This window comes from Marmota flaviventris, chromosome 15 (assembly GCF_047511675.1).
Source record: "Marmota flaviventris isolate mMarFla1 chromosome 15, mMarFla1.hap1, whole genome shotgun sequence".
In the NCBI taxonomy this organism is placed as follows: domain Eukaryota; kingdom Metazoa; phylum Chordata; class Mammalia; order Rodentia; family Sciuridae; genus Marmota; species Marmota flaviventris.
In genome coordinates, this window is record NC_092512.1 from 20,080,562 (window position 1) to 20,104,878 (window position 24,317).

The 24,317-nt window shown below is 36.5% G+C and overlaps 1 protein-coding gene across 9 annotated transcripts in view; it reads left to right on the forward strand.

The window, feature by feature from the left end:
- Enpp2 (ectonucleotide pyrophosphatase/phosphodiesterase 2) overlaps positions 1-24,317 on the forward strand; it is a 109,013-nt gene that overhangs the window by 40,657 nt on the left and 44,039 nt on the right. For all 9 annotated transcript variants that reach the window (XM_071602162.1, XM_071602167.1, XM_071602163.1 and 6 more), the window contains exons 3-9: positions 4,119-4,274; positions 6,932-7,057; positions 9,558-9,618; positions 11,487-11,584; positions 11,809-11,888; positions 12,637-12,756; positions 19,977-20,032. In XM_071602162.1, the coding sequence (XP_071458263.1) occupies positions 4,119-4,274; positions 6,932-7,057; positions 9,558-9,618; positions 11,487-11,584; positions 11,809-11,888; positions 12,637-12,756; positions 19,977-20,032 (697 nt within the window). The remainder of the gene's footprint in view (positions 1-4,118; positions 4,275-6,931; positions 7,058-9,557; positions 9,619-11,486; positions 11,585-11,808; positions 11,889-12,636; positions 12,757-19,976; positions 20,033-24,317) is intronic.

Genomic DNA, 24,317 nt, shown 5'->3' on the forward strand with positions numbered 1-24,317 from the left:
TTCCTAGAAAATGAATAGGACCCCAAACTTGTCATGAAAGCAGGTAGCCAAGATGCATCAGGACCTGGAAAGGCAAAGTGAACATTCTCCTACTCTCTGCTGTTCTCTTTTACTGAAAAAGCAATGGCAGCTCAAATTTCTTAGGGTTAGAAGAGGCTTTGTATGGCTCAAACTATCTTTGCATTTTTCTGCCCCTGTGATTCCTGTCAGCACCGAGTGAATTTGGGCATAGATATCCCCTAATCCCCACAGGCTCAGGAATTCACTCCTGTTTGAAGCTGTGGATAACACAATCTTGAGTATTTTTTATGAGATGTATCTTTGCTTTATGAATGTAAATGCAGCTCTAACAAAGCTGTCTTCAGTCTAAAGCTTGGTCAGGAGGGCTGTGATAAGGGTCAACCCTTGAGTGAGAGTCAATTATATTGAAAAACAAAGCAAAGCACAAAGTGAAAGAATGATTAATAGTAAAAATCATTTTGATACTATGCATGAAAAAAGAGCACAAAATGATAAAGCATTTGCAACAGATTTTGTTTGTTTGTTTGTACTAGGGATTGAACCTAGGGGTGCTTAGCCATTGAGCCACATCCCCAGCTCTTTTTAAGATATTATATTTAGAGACAGGGTTTTGCTGAGTTGCTTAGGGCCTTGCTAAATTGCTGAGGCTGGCTTTGAACTTATGATACTCCTGTCTCAGCCTCCTGAGCTGCTGGGATTACAGGTGTGCACCACTACTCCTGGCCTATACGGACATTTTGAAAGTAAAAAAGATATAGGGAATAGATTAAGATAAGGAGAATATGACGGGCATAAGTGCAGGAAAATTTCAAATGCTTTCTGGGACCCCTAAAGGAGACAAGGCAGGTCAAAAACAAACAAACAAACAAACAAAACCTGTGAATGACATGCCTGTAGGTCTCCTCCTCTCTCAGCAGAGCTGAGCAGGCTTCTGTATGCAGCTCATTGGAGTGAGAACTGCTCACCATTTATTAGCTGCTAATGCAGTGATTCTATCTAACCACTAGCCTTAAAAAAGGAATATTCAACTATAAGTTTTTCCTTATCTTTGTTTTTACTATAGGACCATCTTTTCTTTTTTTCCCTTTTCAATTCCTTCTCCTTGCCATGGTTTCCTGTGGTTCAGCATACACTGTTCTTAGGTTGGCCAAAGTCAATAGAAAAAATGTGGTTTTTAGACCAGAGGTAAGGCACTGCAGTGGAAACTGACATTATTTCCTAAACTGAACTGATGTGGTTTGTATGTATTTCAACATCACAGAATCAACCATGCGAAAGCATTTCACATTTCATGGTCTAGTGAATCTGTTTGCTTTAGTTCAACTGATCTGATGCCATAAAGGTTAGCATTGGGTGATTCTGATTATAAAGAAGACAAAGGACTCAGGGATGAGCAGGATGTTCAATTACATGGTGTGGATGAACTGGGAAATGTCACTTAACATCTTTTCTCCTGTTCTTCACTTTTTCTTGATTTTTAAAAGTGATACATGTGGATTATTAAAAAAATGAAATTCATAAACATGGAAATAAAATTAAAAATAGCATGTTATAAATAATACTTGTTAATGTATTTACATGTACTATATATTGTATGACATGTTTTATACACACACATGCATATATACATATGTGATATATAGAAGAAAGTAATCAAGCGATTAAAAAAAAATCCAGAGAACTACCCACAAATTTGTAAAACGCCAGTAATTTCAAATTACAGAAATTAATTTTCTCAGTCATTTTCCAGAGATATAATTCCTGTAAACAGTTTCTTACAGGGAAGAAAAAGGTTAATTCACACCTGCACATTTTCTTAATCCCTTTACTCTCAGTCTCTCCCTCCCTCTCTGTCTCTGTCTCCCCTCTCCAGCTCTGACTCTGTTATTTCCATCCTTATCTCTTGTCCTTAATGCTCTCTTTATCTCTCTTTTTTAGCACAAAATCTAATACATAATCCTTAATACTGTAACACTATTATGTACTTTGTTCTTTTTTTTTTTTTTTTTGGTAATGGGGATTGCACTCAGGGGCACTAGAACTCTGAGCCACATCCCCAGCCCTAGATTGTATTTTCTTTCTTTCTTTTCTTTTTTCTTTTTCTTTTTTTAAGAGACAGGGTCTCACTGAGTTGCATAGCACCTTGCTTTTGCTGAGGCTGGCTTTGAATTCAAGATCCTTCTTCCTCAGCCTCCTGAACCACTGGGATTACAGGCGTGTGCCACCTTGCCAGGCTACTTTGTTCTTTTCAGATATACACAACGATACAATATATTTTGACATATTATACACACATGGAGTATAACTTATTCTAATTAGGATCCCACTCTTGTGGTTGTACATGATGTGGAGTGTCACTGGTTGTATATTTATAAAGGACCATAGGAAAGTTAGGTGTAATTCATTCTGTATTTCCTATTCCCATCCCGACTCCCTTCCCTTCATTCCCCTTTTCTATTCCAATGAACTTCTATTCTCCTACCCCCACCCCTTATTGTGTGTTAGCATCCACATATCAGAGAGAACATTTGACCTTTGTTTTGGGGGAGGGGGTTGGCTTATTTCACTTAGCATGATCATCTCCAGTTCCATCCATTTACTGGTACTTTGTTCTTTAAAAAAAAAAATTGTTTATATGTTTTGTGGATTTTCCATTAGCCTATACAGATCTGACTCACTCTTCTAAGGGCAAGCAACATTCCACTTATAAATATAGGGATTCTTTCTTTCTTGATGGATAAAGTACCTTTGGTTGACTTCAGGGACCCTTCCTCCTGCACATTAAAAAAAAAAAAAAAAGCAGTGAATAATGGTCATTTTTTCGTGTGTGTGCATGTATTTTGGAGAACTTTTGCAATTATATATGAGAGGTAATGAAATTTCTGGAAGAGTCATGCACGTTTTAAAATGTTGATAGATGTTTCTAAATTGTATTCTATTTTACAAAAATTTGCATTCTTAGAAACAGTTATCAGTTTATATTTATATTCACCATAAATTAGTTATCTTATTAACTGGGGTGAGGGTCCAGCTTACTTTTCTCCAGTCACAACTTACTGATTAATCTTTTTCTCTTTCTCTGGTTTTAAATGTCATTTTATTATACAATATATTCTCATATATTTAGCATTTATATATGGTTCCTATTCCTGGGACCATATATAACACTGATGTACTTGTTTTCTAGTACCAAGCTATTTTAATTATTTAACTTCAGAATATACTTTTCTGTCTAGTTACCAAATTACTTTTCCTCTTCAGTGTTTTCCTATTTTCATATATTTCTTTTTACATACATCTTTTTTATTTTCTCAAGTTTTAAGAACTGTTGATATATTTATTGTGATTGCATTGAACCTTTAGGGATATATAGGAAAAATTAATATTTTCATAATATTTTTACATCTAAGGTGGTATGAATTTTGATGGAATTAGACCTTTTGAAATGTCTTTTTGTAAAGTTTTAAAGTATTCTTTATGTAGGTTCTATACATGTTATTAAATTTGTTCCTAGACATTTTATCTTTTAGGTACTACAGTGAATAAAATTACCGCTTAATTTTTAAACTTACATTTCCTGTAAATTATGAATTTGTGAAATTTTCATCTCATGGAATTCTTTCTTTTCCCCAAATTTAGATGACTTGAGGTTTCTAGGACTATAATTTTATCACATGAGAATAATGATAAGAGGGTTTGTTCTTGACAAGATGAGATTGTGGAGTTTATGTTTGTATAACACTGGCTATGACATAGATTTTTGGTTAGAAGAGATAGTAAAAGTCTTCTTCTATTCCATCACATATATTCAGACTGTCTTCAGAATATTTGAGCTTAATTTTTCTTATAAAAAGCAATGCATTATTAAATAGGGAAACAAATTCTTATTTCTACTGGGGAAGTAACCTGACACATTTGTAATAATAAATAATAATGAAACCAATAGCTAACAGATTTTACTTTTTCTATGGGTTTGATACCCTGATAAATGTTTTCCTTTGGTTGTTTAACTCTCATTTGCATGGCTTCCCAGGGCCATTCTTCCAGTGTCATGACCCCCTTCCTAAATCATTGCCTTTACCTCTTGATCCTTGCAGTGCTATCCGACTCCCCTTGGACCAACACCTCTGGATCTTGCAAGGGAAGATGTTTTGAACTTCAAGAGGTTGGACCTCCTGATTGTCGGTGTGACAACTTGTGTAAGAGTTACAGCAGTTGCTGTCATGATTTTGATGAGCTCTGTTTGAAGACAGGTATGTCACTTAGGTGTCCTCTCTCTTTCCAGTAGATGGCCTAGAGGCTGATGTTGGATGCCCTGGAGTTGCCCCCTGCTTTGGCCTATCTGAACTATGGATTTCAGTTTTGTTTCTTGAATGACTGTTGGTCGTGTGATGAACACGTCCTGTGTGAATGACTTGTTCCCACACTGGGCCTTCACATTAGTCATCATATGCTGGTTTTAAAAGTGTTTGTGTATAGGCTTTGGTTCATAGTCACCATTTCTGCCTTTTCTTGCAAATTCCTGTGTTCATTACCATTGTACATGGGCCCAAAATGTGCACATTCTTAAAGTTTTAGGTTCAAAAAAAAATTTTTTTTTTTTTGTTTACCTGCCCTATTTCTAGCATTTGTTTTCTTTCATCTTATGTAGTGACTGCTGGTCTGCCCTGATGTCGTTCCCTATTTTCTGTACAAATGGAAATTGATTATGGAATTCTATTTGGGGTCTTGTGCTCTGGGTAGCTTCAAATCTTCCTCTAAGATTTCCTGGTTTTCTTTGTATTTCTCACATGGTGGAACAGTCATTAGAATATACAGGCTCTCAGATGAGTGCACATTAGTTGAGAAAAAACACCTTTGGGGACTTTTTCTATCATACTTGTTCTGTTTTCAAAAGTAAACATTTCAGATGGACTTTTAAGATACTTTATGAGGTCACCATCATGCCTCCAGGCAAAGCCTAAGAAAGACAGTGGCCAACCCTGTTCTTATCACCCCTAGAAGGGGATTCCACAGCTCCCTTGACCAGTTATTACTTATTTTCAGACTTTTATGCATGGATGATTCTTTAAAAAGTCTAAAAAAATCTCTGTTATTAATTATATTTTCAGTGATATTGTTAGAAATAGAGACACTATTCCCTTTTACTTAAGCCATAGCCCCTTGGTTTATATGAAACTCAATATCAACTCCCATACTCATACTGATTTTTGCCCCTCAGCCCCTGCAAAATAAGAAGAGTTTCATTTTAGACTCTTTCTTTTCATAATATTTTTCCAAGAACATAGCCACCTCTTTTTGTCGTTGTTGCTTCCTTTGGAACTTTCCCCATGTTCCTTAGTTGTGACTCTGCAAACTTAAATGCTGAGACCATTGTAAATGGAGTGTATGGATGGAACAGATGTTCCAGAGAGTTCTTTGGCTTCAAAAATTGTTTCAAGTCAGCAGTCTTTGTTTGCTTGGCACTAAGGATTTTATTATTGCTTTATGTTTGTCGTACCTTCAGTATTTTGTCCCTGACATGCTATGTCAATTTTCTAAAGTCTTGATCTTAGAGTTTCTTGAAAAGTTTAAAGGATCCCCTGGACTCTAGCTTAGCTCTTTCTAAATGTAGCTCATGCCTTTCTCTCAGGCTTAATAAAGATGAACTATAATACCCTTTTGTAAAATGGTTTATTCTCCTATGTTCAAACACAATGTTGATGGTGGCAGGATCAAATATCAAATAACAATAAAAAGTCAAGGGAGAGAGGCGATGTGGCTCAAGGGTAGTGCGCTCAGCTGGCATGCGCGGGGCGTTGGGTTCGATCCTCAGCACCACATGAAAATAAAATAAAGATGTTGTGTCCACCGAAAACTAAAAAATAAATATTAAAAAATTTTCTCTCTCTCTCTTTAAAAAAAAAAAGTCAAGGGAGAAAATCTCTGAGATTCTTCATTGCTGATACAAGCACACTCTAGCAATAAGCATGATGGTTCACTGCAAACTTTGATTACTCTCTGTCTCTGCGTGTGTTTGGTATGAATGCATGTGTGTATATGCACTTATATATACATATGTAAACGTGTGTTGGAGTATCCATATCCATAAACCTTTCTCCACATCATTCTTTTGAATGTCTACATTCTGCAAAGTGTTGAGACCTAAGTCATTAATGAATCAACATTTATATTCCTTCAACTTTTGCGACTGAGAATAATGTATCAATGAATACCACTCATGTACATAAATACTTTTTTCTATTTCCTTAAGATGAATTCCTAGCAGTGAATTTCTGGGTCAAAGTGTATGTGCATTTACAAAATTTAAACATACAGTATAAAATTGGACTCTGAAATTTCATATTGCTATCAAAGGCTCCCAGACCTTTCAGCACTGGATGCTTTTATTTTAAAAAATATATTTTTTTCAGTGCTGGGGATCACACTCAGGCCTCACACATGCTAGTCCAAGTCTACCACTATGTTACATGTCCAGCCTTATTATTTGCATTGAAATCAAGCAGATCAAAGTTAAATAAAGCTACTTCTGAAAATAAATGAGCAGAGCTATGGAGATCATCTCTACAATGATAGATATCCCTATCACCAATCTTTTAAACCATGCATTTTATTGGGTCCCTTAGGACAATAGGGGAATGGGAGAGAGATTTTGCTTGCCTTTCCAGGTACCATTTTTTCCAAAGGAGGTCAATTGTACTTTGAGTTTGTCCCCAGCCTTGAAACATTAGAAATTCATCCAATCTGTAAATCCTCCAAATACCTCTAGGCCTGAGGCTGACTCAGATTTCACAAGCAGATTAAATGATGTGGGATCTGAGCTTTTTTTGTTGGAAACCCATAAGCAATTGTGGCCTCTTTCATTTGGTTTGTATGCAGCAGTGAAAGTGTTTTATTGTGATGATTTCAGCTCGAGGCTGGGAGTGTACTAAGGACAGATGTGGAGAAGTACGGAATGAGGAAAATGCGTGTCACTGCTCCGAGGACTGCTTGCTCAGGGGAGACTGCTGTACTAATTACCAAGTAGTTTGCAAAGGTACATGTCTTGGGATCAGCACGAGATCTAGAAGAATGAAAATTGGTGATACCCTAGGGTATTTTTTTTTTCCCAATATGAGCCCTTTTCTGTTTTTGATGGGGATAACTTAGAAAACACCTTGGACATGGGAGTGTAAGTGGGGGTGGGGTGGAGTTGTCCTTTTTAATTTCTCATGCATTTTTTAGTTTTTCTATCCTGCATTTCCTTAATCTGAAGTAGCAAGGAAATAAAGCCCAATTCCATAATTAGAACCACAATAATGAAGAGACTTTTCACTTTTCTGTCTTAGTTTTGGGTCAGGTTTCCTAAAAGCAGAACCTGAGATAGGAATTTGGTACCTGAAGTTAAGGGCAGGCTTTGTAGAAAAACCATGTGAAAGAGCAAGGGCAGCAGGTTGGGAGGCAGGGGTGGGTGATGTCTCAGATAAAGATCACCATGGCCTACTCCACTGATGGTTCTGAAAATTAAATCCCAGAGTTGCAGACTTGAGGCAGGAGGGTGTGGCTTTTATATGGAGGGGACACAGCCTAGGGATGGGGGTACTAGCTGATAAAGACTGATAATGCTGCACACCTGAGCCTTATGTGAATGTGTGTTTTCTTCCTATGGTTGGTGGTGGAATATTATGCTTTTATTATAATCATTAACAAGATCAATGACTACAGAAAATATAAAAGATGTAGTTTCTGTCTTTAAGAAGTTTAAGGCACTGTGCCAAGCCCTTATAGATGTTAATGGAAAGACCCAAGATTCTTTATCTATACCTTTTAAGTCACTCTTTAGTTGCTAAACAAAACTCTTTCCCCTGTGTCCTATACGGAACATTTATAAAGAGTTTCTGTTAAAAGTTTTTAGGGAAAGAGCAATTCAGTTCTAAAATGTGTTAGGTGTATAGTTGTGAGAAAATTGTATTATATTAGTGAATGTAGCAAATTTCTCATACCCAAGCAATTACTCTATTATGAATTTCTACTAACCTAAGAATTATGCTTTTATTTTTAAAGATTTTTAAAGAAGTAAGAACTTACAGCCCTTTCCTCAAAAGGGAAATTTAAAAATTTTCCTATGCAGTAAGTGCATCAGCCACAAAGGCTTTTAGAAAAAAAATGAAGATAAAAAAACTCTGAGGTATCATTGCTCATTGAATTATTAAATATTAAAGCAGCTTTTTCTGGTTTAATATTCTACTTTTAGTACTTTTATGAAGCCCATATGGATGCCCTGACTTACTATGTGTTTAGTAAATCTTCCCCATTTTAAGGAGCATAGAGTACTTACCCAGTAGTTAAGTATTTAGATTCTTATTGACTAACAGAGATTTCCAATGCTCTTTAAATAGGAGAAGTTTTTCCATATTAGTGATTGCAAAATTTAAGGCATGCAATTTTTGTTTGTCGTAGAACAATTTAAGGCAAATTCTTTTTTTTTTTTTTTTTTAATTTCATTTTCTCCAAAGAAAAGCTTTTACAATCTCCACCCCTCCCTTTGGTGTGTGAGTGTGTTACTATAGCAAACTACTTGAGGCTGGAAACTTTATATGGAGAAGAGGTTTATTTAGCTCACAATTTTGGAGGTTGAAAGTTCAAGATTGGGCAGTCTCTGGTGGGGTCTTTCTAGCTATGTCACATCATGGAGAATAGATCATATTATAGTGGGAGGTACATGTGTAATAGAGGGATTTAAGATTGCTGCCAGGCTTCTTATGATAACCCATTCTTTTGGGAACTAACCCAGTCCTAAGAGACCTGCAGTAATCTCTTCTGAGGATGGTGCTCCCATGACCTAATTACTTTCCACTAGATTCCACATTTGAAAGGTTATACCACTTCAACACTGCCCCTCTAAAGATCAAACCACACAAACCGCTGGGGACCAACAGCGGTTTTTTGTTTTTCAATATGAACACTTTTCTGTTCTCTATTTTGATGGAGATAACTCAGGAAAGACTTAGGTCTATGCTGTCAGATCCTGGTGCAAGATAGGAGTGAAGTTGGTTTGCATTTCTAAAAATCAAGGCCATATACAGATCCATTGGCAAATAATCTCCATATTGTCATCTCCCATTTATCACCCCTGTATATTCTAAACCTTTTTCCCCATCTTAAGGGAAATATGTCATGCTTTTTATGGCTTTGAGATCTTCAGTGGTAGAGAAAAGAATGTTCCATCTAATGACCAAACAGTTTATTTCTGGAGGGATACAAACATGAAATTTTGTTCACTGACGCCACTGGTTTTTTTTAATCTACAAACCATTTAGACTCTCAAGGCTCAAATAAACACCACTTGAGGTTATTAAATCTTAGCTTTCCCACCATGTATGGGTGTACTTTAAAAGCCAAACCAGACACTACACTTTATTTCAGAATTTCACTTTAGATGGTATTCCATTAGCAAGTGTCCAACAGGACACAGATCCTGGGATTATGTGCTTCAAGGCTCTGGGTGTCACACGTAATTAGTCTCCACGATAAACAGACAACGCTTTTCCTTCTAGGAGAATCACATTGGGTAGATGATGACTGTGAAGAAATAAAGGCCCCAGAGTGTCCTGCAGGGTAAGTGTATTTTAATGAATATTATAAAATTGTACTATGTGCCTTCTTAGCGCAGCAGGCAGTGCGTCAGTCTCATAAAATTGTACGTATTATTAGTAAAACGTCACAGAGAATAAATGGTTACTGGATATAAACAATGTAAAACTGAAATCCTTCCTTACAAACTGGTGCGTACTTACAAGTAATCTACCAGTCAAAAGCTATCTTAAAGTTTTAACAGATTTCTTGTCACTTGCGTGGAGTCCGACTATCCCCTATGTTGTCACCTGACTATCACTGAAGAAGGAAACATGTCAGGCATACTCACACACACACACACACACACACACATATATGTATATATACATATACATACATACATATATACATATACACACACACATATATATATATATATATATATATATATATATATTTCATTTTTTTCATAATCTCTCCTTGAGTTCTGGTTTTGCCTGGGGGCAGGAAGAGGGAAAATGTACAACCTCTAAAATGATCACCCTGGAAGTTGTCCTAGCGGATGATACAGAGATTCGATGAACCACAGCAGTGAAGTCTTGCTGGGGCACAGCCATCCTGGGTGACCCCCCCAGCTCAAGTATGCCCTTCCTCCGGCACCTTCCAGGAAACTGTGGAAGCTTCACACACCTTCTACATGCTTAGCAGAAAATACACTTCCAGCAAAAGCACTAAAATGCATTTGGTTTTTAAAGGTATTTTTGTTTGGGGTGGCATAGCCTGGGACACAGAATTTAAGTGAGATGTTTTTAATTTTTCCTCCTTCTTAACCTTAGTGAGATGTTTGAACTTCTTTAGGTTTGTAGAGTGCATGGCAACAGTTCCTGGACTGTTTAAAATGTGTTTGCTTATTTTTGAAGAAAGAGTAGAAGCACCTGATAAGAGTAGTGATAACAGGGAACCCTGTTTATGTAGCATTATTCTAAGTGCTTTCTATGTGACTCATTTGAACTATGTCCTCTTTATGACGTGGTTTCAAGTAAACATAAACTTATGCTTGCTAACTAGTTTCAAACTATTAGCAGTAATTCTGCACATATTTTAGTATTCTCAAGTCTGATAAAGAGCCATTTCATAAGATACAGCCCAGGTAGATGAATAGTCTAGTCCTTTACTGAGATACCTTTTACAGGTTTTCATAATTTAAACTATTTTTGAAATTATAACTTAAAGGAATTTTTATAAGCGCTTAGATATAATAGTACAACTGCTTCTCCTGTTGAGTTTTACACTTGTTCATTAATGTATTTAATAAATATTTGCTTTGGGCCCACAAAATAAGAAGATGAATAAGATTCAGCTGTGCTTTGGAACTAGCAAGGAAGAGAAATATATTAACAGATCATTGCAATATCATGTACAAGCATGTATATATGAATGATGAAAGAGGTAGGAATGAATAATCTTAAAGGAATTCAGAAGTGTGAACAACTAACATTATCAAAGAGGAAACTTTGAGCTGGGTTTTAAAGAATGAATAGGAGTTTTCCACATGGCAAATGGGAGACTACTTATCTGAGGCAAATATAACTGCATTTTTATTCATAATGTACAGTACGTAATTGTATTTTTATGTTATTAATAACCCTGTTTATAAGGGAGAAGGAGCAGTGGAGGAAGTACATCAAGGGAAATTGGGTGTGAAGTCCTTTCCATGGGTCCTTGTGAGGCTGGTCATTTGACCCTGGACTTTAGTGACCTCAAATGTTATGTGGCTGGAAGCTCAGAGTCATCCAGATATCCTCTGTACAGATTCTTCATGGAAGTTATGGGTCCCAGTTACTGAAAATGAGTAGATACAATGCCTGGTGGCAATAATTTTTCTAAGCTTTAACATATTTCTGTTTAAGGTTTGTTCGTCCTCCATTAATCATTTTCTCTGTGGATGGCTTCCGGGCATCCTACATGAAGAAAGGGAGCAAGGTCATGCCTAACATTGAAAAACTAAGTAAGTGATTTCCTGACTGCCTGGTCTCATCTGTAAGTCAGGATCTCTGCAGTACCAGTTCTGCTATGGGGTTTGAGGTCTATGCACGCATTGTTTTTGAATGTATTTTATTATCTGAAATAAGAAAATGAAAGTAACACCACGTGTCTTGTTTGTAAAGTGAATTTTACATGAAGTGATTCCTGTTGGTTCTGTTATCCTAATATCTGAAATTCTCTTTCTAGGGTCCTGTGGGACACATTCTCCCTACATGAGGCCTGTGTACCCAACAAAAACCTTTCCTAACTTATACACTTTGGCCACCGTAAGTGTTTTCTCGAATGATACGTATTCAAAGGTCTGATTTAATCCTGGAATGACTTCAAGGGGAGATTTTTTAAACATGTTCCTTAGTGTTCAAAGACAGTCTCTCTGTTTTCCATCTTATCGGCCTCAGTAATTCACAGCAAATGCCTTTTACAACTTGGTAGAGGCCTGAGCTTCATTGCAACTTTAAAACTAAAGTCTTTCTTCAGGCACAGTTCAGTCTGAACACAAGCATTACATTTCCCTCAAATACCTGAGAGTTGGTCATTTATTTTTTGGATTTGCAAATAAAAATCTTGATTTCAGATGTTCTAATTTTCAGAATTTCCAAATTCTATCTTTTTTTAATATACAATTTACTTATTATTTTATTATTACTGTTTTTTTTATTGTTGACTTGGGGGGAAATAGAACTAAGAAAAATAGAAAAGAATATTTAGAAATTGAAATTCTTTGGAGGCACATGTGTAAATTTCAAATAAAGTAATAGAAATTATATCAAGTTCTAATAGTTAAAACTCTAGATATTAAAATTCTTGTAGTCATGTTGTTTCTCAAATGGCTAATAATTAGCCTTGATGCATGTTTGCTCAGGCAGACACACAGTAAAGGCTATGTGTATCTTATATGATTTTGGAAATTAAATATTGTTATAAAACCTTCTGTGATAAGAAAACTCATAATAGAACTCATATATGTAGATTATTGTATTATTGTTTTAACAATAAATTTGCTTTTATACAAAGGGTCTGTATCCAGAATCTCATGGAATTGTTGGCAATTCAATGTATGATCCTGTATTTGATGCCACTTTCCATCTTCGAGGGCGAGAGAAATTTAATCATAGATGGTGGGGAGGTCAACCAGTAAGTTTTGCATTTTGTTTTTTGGTGTGTGCAAATGGAATTATTTCATCCCTAAATTTGTTACCTGAGAAAAAGATATGTCCTCATACTTGTCAATGTTTGTTTTTTGATATTATGTATAATGTATATACATGTATGTATATATCATATATTTATATATGTGTATATGCATATACATCTGGAGTATAATATACATTCATTTCTATATAACATGTGTATGTGCATTTGTATGTATATGTGTGAAGTTATGATTCTAAAAGTGTGAATGATGAAAAGTCTTCGCTAGGATAATAATGGAAATGGTGCCATGAATTGAATTTCAGAAGCATTTTGAAGAAGGACTGAATAGTCAGATCTTAATGATTTACCAGATTTGGAGATACAATGGGAAAGAAAAATGAATGGTTATGACTTCCCTGTTATTTTAAACCCAGTTCCATAATAAACAGAATCAGGGAAAGTTGATGGGAAAAAAAGGAATTCACTGAAGCCCATTGTAAATTCATGCATTCTTTTATTTAATCTATTTTTTAAATCATGGAAGTGAAAAATTATAAGTGGAATCCTATCTTATACTGAGACAGCAAATTAAAACGTTGGAAGAAGTTCCCTTGTTTAGATTAAGTGGCTGAGCAAAAAATGAAATGGGCTGTTGGTGCTTTGACCTAATGTTTTCCCTGTGACAGTGCATATGATGGGCAAGTTGCTTTGCTCAGACACAGGCAAAGCAGCAACATAAAGCCATGGTTGTGGAATGTGCAGAATTTGGGCTCTGGTGTACCTGGTCAAAAGGATTGGAATCAACACCTAAGCCTGGGCATTGTACACAAACAGAGATGTGTCAAGGACACATGATCTTGTATTTGATGCCACTTTCCATCTTCGAGGACGAGAGAAATTTAATCATAGATGGTGGGGAGGTCAACCAGTAAGTTTTGCATTTTGTTTTTTGGTGTGGAGAGAATGGCTCCATCTCATGCCGACTCCCATTTGGGGTAGTGGCTCCCTGGAACACAAGCCGGGGAAGAGTCTGGGAGATTTCGTGCAGTCTATTAAGGTATGAGGGGTGGATGGGGTCTGCACTCATCCTGTGTGTCCACAATGCCCTGAGGACTTAACCTGGAAAGCTTGCTGTGATCCACTGGCAGAATATGGAGCATAAACAGAAATTGTGTTCTTGAGGTAGTCATTTGAAAAAAAGTCATCTGTGATCAAAACATCACGTTGTTAAATAGATATATACTATGTAAGAACAAATGTGGACTTTTTGTGCTTTAAATTAATATTGGAAGACTTCTTCTCTATCTGCAGGAAATAATAGAAGTTCTGATCTTGCTCTTTATTGGGGTTGGACTCCCAGAAGTCTGTGATGACCCATATTGTGATCTAATGACATCTGTTGACAGAATGGATTCCACAGTTTATGGCAGAGCAATAGTTTATGAGTAAATTGAATGATGGAAATTATAGCTCTGTTTACCTGTTGCTAGTTGGTCTCTTGTAATAATTTTATCATGGAAGTCAACTTGTCTGAGTGATAACAAAGGATATAAATAGTAATTTTATCTAATTGGATCACCTTACACTTGGTGTTGACACTAGGTTTCCTTGCAGTTAGCGATGACTCAGAAGCAGAAGAGTCCAGTTAACTGGTGCAGACACAGGTCAGGGGAAGCCGTTAACCTCTCTCCAGGAGTAGTCTCTCTCTCAGCACTAGCTGCTCATTTCCCCCCTAACTCTCAAACTCTCAGTATAAGACTGACTGAGAGCTACAGTGAAACCAATCTGTGTTTCCATCTACCATCTTGTGCAAGATGGGCAACACAGGAATTCTAAGGACCATCATAGTTATAATTTAACAACACATTGTTGTCTTGAAATTTGATCTATTGTGGAGTGTATAGACAGGAACTATAAGAGATTTCAGCCTAAGTATATGACTACATGAAACTATGAGTCCTATAAGAAAGAATAACTATTCCTCCACAAGCATTTATATAAACCTCTCAGATGCTTGTACCTTTCACAGAATTACTAGTGAAAAAATAATTGGAGTATAGAAAATATTCATCAAAATTTAGAAATGGTAATTAAATTAAATTTACTATTACTGAATGATGAAACCATGCAAGATAGTTGGCTTCATAATAAAGGGACCAGATTAAATGTTGAATAAGAGTGACATCCTTGTTTAAAACCCAGAAGATGAGATGAGGCATTTATATAGTGTCCATCTGAGATTTTGAATCTCTTCATTATTTTTCTTCCAAAAATAATTTGTATGATTTAATTTCATCTTAAAAAAAAAAACACCCAAAACAAAAACCTCTGTTATAGCTACTTTAGCAAAGTCTGGTCTGCTTTTAACTTGCTAATCTTCAGAATGCACAATTAGGAGTTGTCACTTGCTGCATCAACATACATTTCTCACTTAATAGAGCTCATTGATTGTGTTTGTTTCTTTGGAAATTCTCTCTCCTGTAATTTCTGAATAAAGATAACTTGGTGGGATAGTTCCCAGCTCAGTCCAAATCTGGACCTTCAGCCTCGTGGAGAATGAAGGGGACTCCATGGGCCTGACTTAATGTGGAGATGTGAGCAACTAAATGTGGAGGATTCATGATCTGAGTCCTCCAAAGTCTTGATTTTCTGGGTGTTTTAAGAGGAGCAGGTGTATTCTTAATACTTTTTAAGTTGCTTGGCTTAGAAACTGCTTTTTCCCCGCATTGTTGGGGCAATGAAGAAGGGTTACATATTCTAGAAAAAGACAGCAAAGAGAAGAATGAAAGAACAGGTGCGCATTTCCAGGCCAGAGGGGTTGGTTGATGGAAGGAGGCAGTGGTGCTCAGTTCTTCCAGGTTATCTGGGTAGAGGAAGATTTACATTCTGCTCAGAAAAATGTTACCTTGTTAAAATTTTCTTGTTTCTTTTTCACATTCTACTACAGACCTATACCTTTTTTCTGTCATATATATATATATATATATATATATATATATATATATATATATATTTTTTTTTTTTTTTTTTTTTTTTTTTTTAATTTTATTTTTTTTTTGTGGCTGTTGTTGCCCTGTGTTTGCTAAGCGTGCTCTACCACTGAGCTGCAGCCCAGGCAGGTATTTAGTTAGGATGAGCTTTGCTCAGTTACTCACCTTAAGGTAATTTTGTTGGGATTGGTTCCTTTGTCTAGCGACCTCTTAATTTACTTAAAACTTTCAGTTGTAGTATCTGTCCCTAGGAGCCTTCCCTGAGTTCCTTCAGCCCTGGCCAAGTGACTTGATCCTCCTTGAGGCTTTTATATATATTTTTTCCTATCATAAATTTGACCACCTCCTTGTGAAATTGGCTAATTCTACATCTGTTTTAGACTGTGGATTCCATGGGGATAGAGCCTGGTTTATTTTCTTTCTAGTTTGAAGACCTCATCCAGAGCCCGGTGTATTGAGGAGCTCTACTGCTGGATTTTGGATTGACCTGTTCTGCACTTCCTTCTGAGCAGCACACTAGTCCATAGACTATTCTGCTGCACCCTTGACCCTTACATCCTTAGTTTGTTCTGATTCTCAATAATCTTATCTATTTTGCTGATGCCAGAGCCCTATCCACTCCTTTGATCTCTCAGAATTCTAGTTACTCTAGCTCTGTGATTTTGAATGCGAAGGAAAATTTCCTTGCATTGCTAAAAAACCACAATAGAAGTCTATGCTTTTAAAAATTATTATTTTTTGCTTCTTATCTTTTTCAAAACTTCTCCTCCCATAGCTGCATACTTTACTTAATTAGAAAAAGTGTTGAATTTTATATTTAGCCCACATCCTCAGTTCCAGTGGGGAAGCTTTATTTATTCCTGATAACATAGCAAGAAGATATGGTATTATTCCCATTTGTCCCCTTTTCAGAATATAGAATATAGGGCACAAATACTACAGATAAAAAATGAGCAATGAAAGAAGCATTGAGATTAAAGGCAGGAAACCTGCACCCAGTGCCTTCTTAGATTATGTTTTTAGCTGTGTGTGTGTTTTTTTTAAACAACTTCTGAGGGAATTTATATTTGCATTCAAGTTCAGAGAAATTTTGACTTCTATTTCTCTGAATTAATAAGGAAGCTTCTCTTTTTGATAGCCCTGGAAGGTTGTTTTTACTTTTCTTCTTTTGGACCAACGTTTTAATGCCTTTTTCCCTTGGTAATTACTAGATTTAACTTCTGAGCCCTGAAATGGAAAAAAATATATATTTTCCTTGTTAAAATTTTCTTGTTTCTTTTCCACGTTCTACTACAGACCTATACTTTTTTTCTGTATACTTTTATACAGCTTGTGTCTGTATACACTCACACTTGGCCTGCAGAGGAACTTAAACAGAGACTTATGATATGACTTAAGAACTTCCTTTAGATTTCAGCCTTGCATCAATTGCTAAATCTTGACAGATCATGTTTATCAGGGCTGGGATTCTTTTATTTGAGGTTTTAAAATATACTTTTTAATTTCAAGTATTCTCTCTTATTTGTTGGCTTTTGTCCTCTTCTGACCACGCTTTCAATTTTCTGTTAGAAAATATTGTCAACGTGACATCAACAAAAAGCAGGGAGAATTTTTCTATTTCTTTTTTTCAGAAGAAAGACAATTTTGGAAGGGGGTGGCTACTGGGGGTTGAACGCAGGAGTGCTTTACCACTTAGCTACATCCCCAGCCATTTTTATTTTTGTTTTAAGACAGGATCTTGCTAAGCAGCTTAGGCTGGCCTTGAACTTGCAATCTTCCTGCCTCAGCCTCCTGAGTTATTGGAATTATAGTTACGCATCACCATTCTCAGAAGAAAGACAATTCTTGACCTTATATTGTCTTGATAATTCACATTTTAGAACCCTGATTATAAATGTTGTCAGTACAATTTTTGCAAAGTACAAAAAGTGTAGAGAATAAGTGATTCTGATTTTTGCCATTAGAATACTTTTTATTAGCATAAATAATTTCTTGTAAAATCCCTAATATTATTCATTAGTGGGCTTGACAATTCATTTAGGAGTATTCTTAGATGGGAGTACTAGGAGGTAGGTGGTGTTATGAAATGTAGCTTGTGAAGACAGATGGCTTCCTTCTCAGTGGTATGTGGTGAGGGCCATCACAATCATTTTAGCACACTTATTCTGCCATCTTCACATGCATGTGCATATTTTGAACACAGCAAAGACCCCTCTGGTGGTCTTTTTGTCCTGAGAGCACCTGAGCTAAGTTATTCCTAGGGCTTACTGTTGCCCAGATATTGCCAGTATCTGTATGTATCCTACAATATTATTTTGAAAAGCTTCAGTCATCTTTGATAAATTTGTATTAAAAATATTTTTTTTTCCTTTAGGAAACCCTAGATGGATCTTATATTTCATATATGTCAAAAATTGCCTGGTATAATTTCTTTCGAATTAGCAAGGCACTAGATTTTCTAGAAAGTGGTTTGGCTATAAATATACTAAGCTTGTGTCAGTGAAATTAATGTAAGTATATGAAAGTGGTCCTATACTATAAGAAACTGGACTTTCTGGGAACTTAGCACAATTTTGAGGCAGCTGCAGGGTGACCAGCACTTAGAGGTCATCTTCCTGTTTGTAGAGGTGTTGGGGCAAGAATGATTGAAAGTCCAGGATACATTTAGAACCCTGGTTGGGCCATGCTAGAGCTTGTTCAGAAAGTGGAAGGATGATCTGGACCAAATGGAGGAGTGGGCACTCAGACCCTGATCTCTTTACCCATCTCAAAGAACCAGAGGTCCCTGCCAACCAGGAATTATGGGAATGGGCTGAGGACCCCACCTCTCCCCTGCAGATGAAATCCACTAGCTACTCAGAGCTCTGTGGATCTAGAGGGCTACATATGCTCTCCCACCCCAGGCCTCCCTTGCCAGTTGCACTAGTTGTGATAGGGATTTCTAGATGCCCCTAACAATGTGTTTGCAGCTCTTGTAGAGCTCTTCAAGTATCTCATACTCTTTTGAAACTGTGGCCAAGCTCCTAGCTCCTAAAGGTTCTACGCCTTCTAGTTACATATTTCCACAGTGGGGCGGGGGAGGTTTTTATTGGTATCCTAAGATCCTCTCAAAGTCTGCATGTCATGAAACCAGAAAATGGACTGGCTGTAATTCCCACATCATTTTTGCTTTAGTCTCATAACAAACTAGTTTTCTCCCTTATTTGCCTCCACTCTTTTCCTCTCAGTGAGGGTTTTTGTTTTTTTTTCCTTTCCTCACGGACTTCTGTTCATTGGGACAGTCGCCATCCTAAGCTGTTTTTAATGTTCCTGGAAATAACTGGATGTCGTTTATTTCCATTATTGCATAATAATAAAGACTGAAATTGATCAAGTGCTTACCAAATGCTAAAACACCAGTTGAAGGGCTTTGAATGTATTAATTCTTTAAAGTGGAGAGTAATCCTGTGTGCAAGAAAACATCACCTCCACTGTGGCACAGAGAGGTCAAGTGACTTGCTGGAGGGCCATGTGGTGTGGTCTGGTAGTCACAGAAGCCAGGTTTAAAATCTTGGCTATCTGGTTGCAGAGCCTGGGTTCTGAATTCCATCTTTTGCCTCTCAACAGCACGAGTTATAAATATTTTCAAAGCCTTAATGAAAGGTTTAGTTCATCTAACGTATCCTAGGAACTTCTCCCTAAATCCCCGTTTATTAAAAGGCTAGGTAAAAGATATAAGAAAAATCCAAATTAAAAATTAGCCTTTCTTCCCCTTCTATTTCATCCACTTTAAAGTCAAACAAGACAAACTAGGTTCCAAGATTCTGACATCTGGGTGCCAAATTGGGGCTCTCCTCTGTAAGGATTTCAATAGTAAAGGAAACATATGGTTCACTCCTGAGTCCTTTGATGAGCAGAATTCAGATGTATGAGAGAAATATTCAAAAACAATTATTGAAAAAGACAGGTACAGAAGAGAGAGACTTTTGAGTTGAAATAAAAGTTTAAAAAAAATGTCACTAGCATCATAGCAGAGCTTTTGAGAGTTTTCACAGAGAATGTATTGAATAACATTTATGGAAATAATGGTTCTGACTTCCAGATGTGAAAAAAAAAATGGTTGCAAATAATGTGAAATTTATGGTGGGGTGTGAGTAGAGTATAAGATATCAGATCTAATATATTTTAAAAGTGTTTTTCTTTAACCAAAACCCAGATCATATTATAAGCCTCTTATATTTTCCTCATTAGCTATGGATTACAGCCACCAAGCAAGGGGTGAAAGCTGGAACATTCTTTTGGTCTGTGTAAGTTACCTTTATTTTGTCAATGTTTATAAAATTATAGTTATGATTCAGTTTACGAAACATTAATTTAGTCTTGATTTTATTTCCATAAAATATAAAAATGTCAAAATTTTACATATTTGTTGATACCTAGAAATATACCTCAATATCTTTTCCTGAGGTCCTTTTTTTTTGTTCCTCTTCTCTCCTCCTTCTCTAACCTCTCTTCCGTATTCCTCCTTTTCCCTATCATTGAAGGAGAGAAGATTTTCTCTTCTTCTAGCCATCCATTTGCTCTTTCTACCCCCGTCTTTAGAGGTTTTTGGTAACTTGCCACCTAGGGAATGTATATTTCTCTTAGAATATTTATTGCTGTGGTCTGCACTATCATTTTCTATAAACATATTTCAACGTGCTATATTTATTTTGGTTCACAACTTTAAAACTCTGGTGTGGTCTCAGACAGCTAGGGAGTTGATGAAGTGATCTAGAGATTGGGGATTCCAAACAAGAGATAGGGGAACCCTTTGTTTCACCCCACTTTTCCACTGAACTCCAAGATTTCTCTAATAAGAAAGTACTTCTCATCCCTGCAGAGGTGACGGGATTAGTAGTTGAAGTTTGTAAGCCTTAAGATGAAACTTACCTAATAAAATTGTCAACATGTTGATTATTTTCAAAGGCTTCTTAGTAAAAAGAGAAATCTGTTTCAACTTTCATGGGGATTTTGTTCCCACTGAGATGTTCTTTCCATCTTTTTTTTTTTTTTTTTTTTTAACCACCTACAGCTATTTCCGTATTTGCCTCTTATACTTCAACACAAATCTGACTATTATATAATAGTAGTGTGCTAAGAGCAATCACAGGTTCATATTAATCCAGAATGGTACCATATATATTCTCCAAGTCAGGAATAAAAGTAGCTTTTTCAGATTTGAAGGGCTAAATTGAAATTGAGTTGGGTGATTTAAAGCTAAGACAGAGTGTCTCTAAAAGTTGTTTTTTTTTTTTTAAGAGGTTTCTGAGTTGAGAAATAAGCGTGGATATGTTAGAAAAGACACTGCTGAATGTAGGTGGGATGTTGATTTACCAATTTAATCATACACATTACATTTTTTTTAACCCTTGACTATCACTGATGCTTATAGAAGTGGTTTCTTTTGCTCTTCAACTCCTTGGCCTGTCAGAATGGAGGGGGAGCCAACAACATAATTAATACTTGGTCCCACCCTGCCCCCCTGGAAATGTTACACAGCTTCCTTGAAAAGGCCCAGTGTTCTGGTTTTGAATGATAATTTTCTCCACCCATTTGAAACCACTCATGAGAAGGTGGCTGTTGTGTGCTTCTTTGAAAGACATCTGTAGTTTTGCTTTGCCTCTCAGACAATTCTTTTATCTCTGTATCCTGGAAGTGACTTGGATTTACTTTTTTTCTCCTCATTTTTGAAGTTTTTTATAACCTTAAAAAAATCTGATCATACTTCCAATTATTTAAGGAAACACAGGTCAAGGAAATCTACACAAAGTACATTCTGCAAAATTTAAAATTTAAAACCAGATTCAAATCACAGGCTTAGACTTTGAGGCCATCTTTTTAATATGTTGCTCTACTGCAGGCTAGATGTATATTCTTGCTTTTTAAATGATAACATTTCATTCCAAAATCATCCTCAGTAGAAGTTCCATCATATTCTTTTATGTCAATTCATATTTAAAGGGAGTAATTCCCATTATGTATGTGTGTGTGTAGACTGGGTCTAATCCCAGCTCTGTTACTTACTGAGATTGCTGACCTGGGACAAATGGTGTTAATCTCTCAACTAATCAATGTTCTCATCTTTTTTTTTTTTTTCAATGTTCTCATCTCTAAATGGGTGTTGTAGTACTTTCATCACAGCATATTGTGAAGATAAAATGAATCAATATATTTAAAGTATAGAGAGAACAACCAATAAGCAGTATTTGTTTACTTATTTGCATTATCTCTTTCAACATTGACCAGACAATGTCTGTACATACCCTGAGGTATTTTGTTTCCCTTTACCCCTAAATACTTCTTCTAGTCCTCCAATGCTCCATTTTCATTTTTCTCCCTTGTCTGATCATGTCTCATGCACTTGGTTTCACAACACATTCTGAATCTATCAGGGATGTGAAGACAGGGATATGTACCCTGTTTTGCTTTCGGCTTGGTTTTTTGCTTCCCTTGGTCTAATTTATTTGCTGCCTCTGCATTGTATTTGAAACACAGTTAATGGCTAAGGATCATGTCTCTTTGGTCTGTGAGGTTATTTCAAAGTGATCATCTAAAACTCACAGGAAGCCACTTTGTCCAACTCATTTAAGAGGTTAGAATACAAAGTAAAGCCTAAAGTCGTTAAATGTTATCCCCAAAGTCATACCTGGGGTGGATACTCAGACCTCCAGAGTTTTCATCGAATGCTCCTAACACACACACACACACACACACACACACACACACACAGAGTTGATAACTATTAGCTTATTTTCCCCAAGAAGAGGACAATGACACCTCCATAATAGGATTTTTGTGGGAGTGTCTATATCTTTATTATGTTTACACACACACCTGGGCCATAATATTCCTTTAACAAACATTTCACAGATGAATGTATCATCTCTGTGGACCTATAAAACCAGTATGTAATGATAAAAGCTAACATTTCTCTAAACACTTTCTATGCCCCAGACATCATTTTAAGCACTTTTCTTGTCTTTTAGTCTTTACAATACCCTTATGAGTAGGTACTGCTACTATCATTTTACAGAGGCACCCAAAGATTAGGTAACCCACCGACATCTTAACTTGTAGGAGTCAGGATTTAAACTCACACATTTTGGCTTCTGAGCTGGTGTTTTTAATTTTCAGTCTATTGTTGTTCAAGTACCCTGTCCAACAAGGGTGTTATAGGGTAAGCATTCTGAACTTGACAAAAAATTTCTAGTAAGCTGGTATTTTTCCATTAGCATTGGAAGTGGGTTCATCGGAGTCCATATTTGTGGCTTAACACCAATCACATAAAATAAAGCAGCTTTTAGGTAGAAAGTGAAATCAGGAAAAATGAAAAAGCTATGACACTGGCTTTTTTCTTTTTAAGTTAGGAAAGAATTCAAAATATGTAATCATAATTATTTTGTTCAGATAAAAAGGATTTCTAAAGCTGAAGAATTAAATTCCTTAAGTGATTAACCTGGCTTTGCTATGCCTATTTCTAATTCAATTATAAGATATAATAAACAGGGTCACATTTATTGAACAGCACTGTGATATATTTAAAGCAGGATTCATTTTATGATAAACATGATTTTCTGGTGTATATGATAGCTCTAGACAGAGAGGATGCCAGAAGAATGACAAATACCCAGAGGAGAGATGGGTGGAGCCGGTGGGGGAGTGTGGTGATCGTGGGGACAGGGAGCGGCTGCTGGCCCACAGCCTCTGCCAACTCTGCCTTCCACCATGGCTCTGAAGAGCTGTCTTTCTCCTAGCTTTCTTGCTCATGTCTACCAGGAGTGAAGTTTCAATGGTTCACCCAATGTTCCATAACAAATTTTCCTTACCACAATCAAACTTTAGTTTTCATCTGAATTCATCATGAATATGCTTCTAATGCCTGGTCTTGGTAGGGGAGTGAAAAGCATTTTGTGCTCCAGGTTAAGAAAGTAAGCAAATTTCCCCAGAAGCCAAGGGATGGCTCAGACATGAATATCCTAATGGAACTCGGCTCAAGATGCAGTGCTATCATGGTAGCCAAGAGCTCTTAAAGTTGGTGCCAGGCTTAGGTTAATTATATTTCAACAGAGGAATGAGACTTAAACACAAAAGTCATTGTGGATGAAGATTATACCCTTTTTGTCAGTCTCATAATTATATGTGCCTATTCCTGATAGATTTTTATAGAGATGGAAGAGAATTTCAAGAATACCTTCCCTAACCCATTATTTTATACAGGAGGAATTTAAAGTTTCAGGTTAGATAATGTTTTTAAAGTTATGTAACTATTTAGAGGCAGAATGATGACTAATTATGATCATTAATAAAAGAATGATTTTAGCACTTAACTGTGTACCAGGGACCCTGTGTCTTTTAGTTGCCTCGTATCACTTCATTCATAGAAACAAGCTGTGTGGTGTGCTTTGCTGTTATCTTTGTTTTACTGATGAGTTAACTGAGGCTGAGAGAGGTCAAGTGGCACAGAGGACAGCAGAGGTCATCCTGCTGGAAAGAGGCAAAGTGCGCATGGAAGTCCTGTTCCCTCCTCGGTCACTGCTGATGCCAAACCCA